Source organism: Thunnus thynnus, chromosome 16 (assembly GCF_963924715.1).
Source record: "Thunnus thynnus chromosome 16, fThuThy2.1, whole genome shotgun sequence".
NCBI lineage: Eukaryota > Metazoa > Chordata > Actinopteri > Scombriformes > Scombridae > Thunnus > Thunnus thynnus.
The window spans coordinates 1,211,233-1,213,732 of NC_089532.1; the positions used below are offsets into that span (position 1 = coordinate 1,211,233).

The following is a 2,500-nucleotide window of genomic DNA, read 5'->3' on the forward strand; positions in this document are numbered from 1 at the left end:
TTAGTTAATGTTCTGTGTTCGTCTTCACGTTCAACAGATCAGCTGTTACACACAGTCCAGGTTCATACATACTGCTGAATGAATGTGGTCACATGCGGCCCAGACCACCTCCCAATGTGGTCTGAGTGATCGGATCTCAATCCGTCCTCAATGTGTCTTGGGTGTGTTTACACCTGTATTTACAGCTGTTCACTAGTGATCAGATCACCTGAGACGATGTTGATACCAGGTGTGAACAGGACCTGATTGGTTGATTTGATGTTTGTCTGTCCGCCTGCAGGCAGCGTGTCGATCCTCCCCACGGTCCTCTACCTGCTGCTGGGAGTCCTCAGAGAGCTGGTCCACCAGCCCAGTACACACACTGGTAAATATCTCACACACACACACACACACACACACACACACACACCGATAAATATCACACACACACACACACACACACTGGTAAATATCACACACACACACACTTACAAGATTTACTCTGACTAAACCATGTGATGTAAAGTTTTACAGTCACATCGTCTGTGTGTGAAAATACAAACAAAATATCAGGTGAAGCTGCAAGAAGTCACCATGACGACATGTAACATACAACTCACTGAGTTGTATGATACATGAGTCACTCAGACTGATAATTAATAATGTCTTATTTAACATATATAAACATACAGAGTGACTGAAGAAGAGCAGCTACTGTTGTATTATTACTGCAACACTGCTGATGTCTTTTATTAATAAAAGCTGCACACAAACACATAATATACAGTACAGAGACACTGCCAGTGTAGATCTGCAACTATTGATTATTTTCTCAATTAATGAATTATTTGTTTGGTCTATAAAAAGTCTCCTGAAGCCCAGCTGATAATATCTACTTCTACTATTAAAACAGATAAAAGCAGCAAATCCTCACAGAAGAAAAGCATTTGATGAATTGACTCTTTTCTATGTTTCTTCCTTCTGTTAAGTGTCTTGTTTGAACAGAAGGGAACAGCTGTGACCCAAAACCAGCCACAGCTGAACCAGAGACTACAGAGTCTGATTCAAGCTTTACTCCTGAATAAAACATGTCCTTTATTGTCCTGCGTCCTGACCTGCTCTCAGCTGGATCTTTGATAAAAGCTTCACACACGCTCGGCGACCTCGTTACAAAAATAGTTTGGTGCATGTGACGTTTCTTTCAGCGCCGGAAAACACTGCGATGAAGTGGAGATATTGTTTCAGAAACAGCGGTTTGAAACCATATATGCGTCCTCTCTCTCTCTCTCTCCAGGTCTGGGTGTGGTGGTGCAGGCGGCTCTGCAGGCGCTGAAGGCCGTCCTGACGTCACCGATGAGCCGACAGGAGAAGAGCCGCGGAGCCTGGAACCTGCTGCTGCGCTCCGCGCTGAACACCCTGCTGGGACTGTGGGACGCCGGTACAAAACACACTCTCATCTCTTTTAGAAGAAATGTTTATGACCATGAGGATAAACACAAGAACCTGATCAATATTTAAAGAATTTACCATCAGCTTTAACTACAAGTTTAGTATCTTCACCTCCATCATCCTCCATCAGTTTCACATTGATCCTTGTTTCCAGACTCCACACTGATTCTAAGTCTGTAGTTACTCAGAACAGTCAGTATTCAGACGACGGCTGTGTCCGAAATCACTCCCTCACTTACTATAGTTCACTACATTTAGGGATGCACGATATTATCGGCACGTCATCGGTATCGGCTGATAAAAGCTCTTTATCTGTTCTCTTTAGCTGTTTTCTTTGTTCAAGCATTGTATCACATTCCTGTCGGTATAAAATAGTTTAATATGTTGATTTCTTGTATAAAAACATCATAAAACAGCATATTGTGTCTTTTTGTGGGGACGGGGAGAATTATTTATTCATTTTAGAGCATGAAAAGATCAATCAGACATAGAATGGAGGACGGAAAGGCAAGAAAAAGAAGATATATAAGTTAAATATAAATAAAAAAAGGGTATAAAAGCTCATCATTACAATATATATTGATGTGTGTGTGCGTGTGCGTGTGTGTGTGTTCAGGGGACTCGGGTGCTGTCGTGGATCAGATCAGCCTCCTCACAGCTCTGACAGTCTTCCTGCTGTCTGCTGGTCCTGACGTCTGCACCGTCGAGCCTCTGCACGCGCTCTGTCTGCAGCGCTTCACCGCCAGCATGGACGCCAAAGACCCGCTGGTCAGTCACACATAGACACTTTACACACATATACACACACACATATATATATACACACACATATACATATACATATATACATATATATACTGTAGGTGTTGTAGTAGACGAATGTAAGTCATGATTTTCAGTTTCCAGTTTTAATTCTGACGTGAAGTTAAAGAAGGTCGTCGAGGTCGTCGCTCCGGTTTCGTCTGCAGAGTTTAAAATATTCTGAAGTGAAACGTAGACGTGAGCCGGTGGAGTCTGTCAGAGGTCGGCAGGTCGGCGTCCGTCCGTCTGTCCCAGAATAGATTCAGCTCTG

The 2,500-nt window shown here is 43.1% G+C and overlaps 1 protein-coding gene across 4 annotated transcripts in view; it reads left to right on the top strand.

Moving 5' to 3' along the window:
• Positions 1–2,500, top strand: part of heatr5a (HEAT repeat containing 5a) — a 39,527-nt gene that overhangs the window by 30,339 nt on the left and 6,688 nt on the right. For all 4 annotated transcript variants that reach the window (XM_067615196.1, XM_067615198.1, XM_067615197.1 and 1 more), the window contains 3 exons: positions 281–364; positions 1,274–1,417; positions 2,045–2,196. In XM_067615196.1, the coding sequence (XP_067471297.1) occupies positions 281–364; positions 1,274–1,417; positions 2,045–2,196 (380 nt within the window). The remainder of the gene's footprint in view (positions 1–280; positions 365–1,273; positions 1,418–2,044; positions 2,197–2,500) is intronic.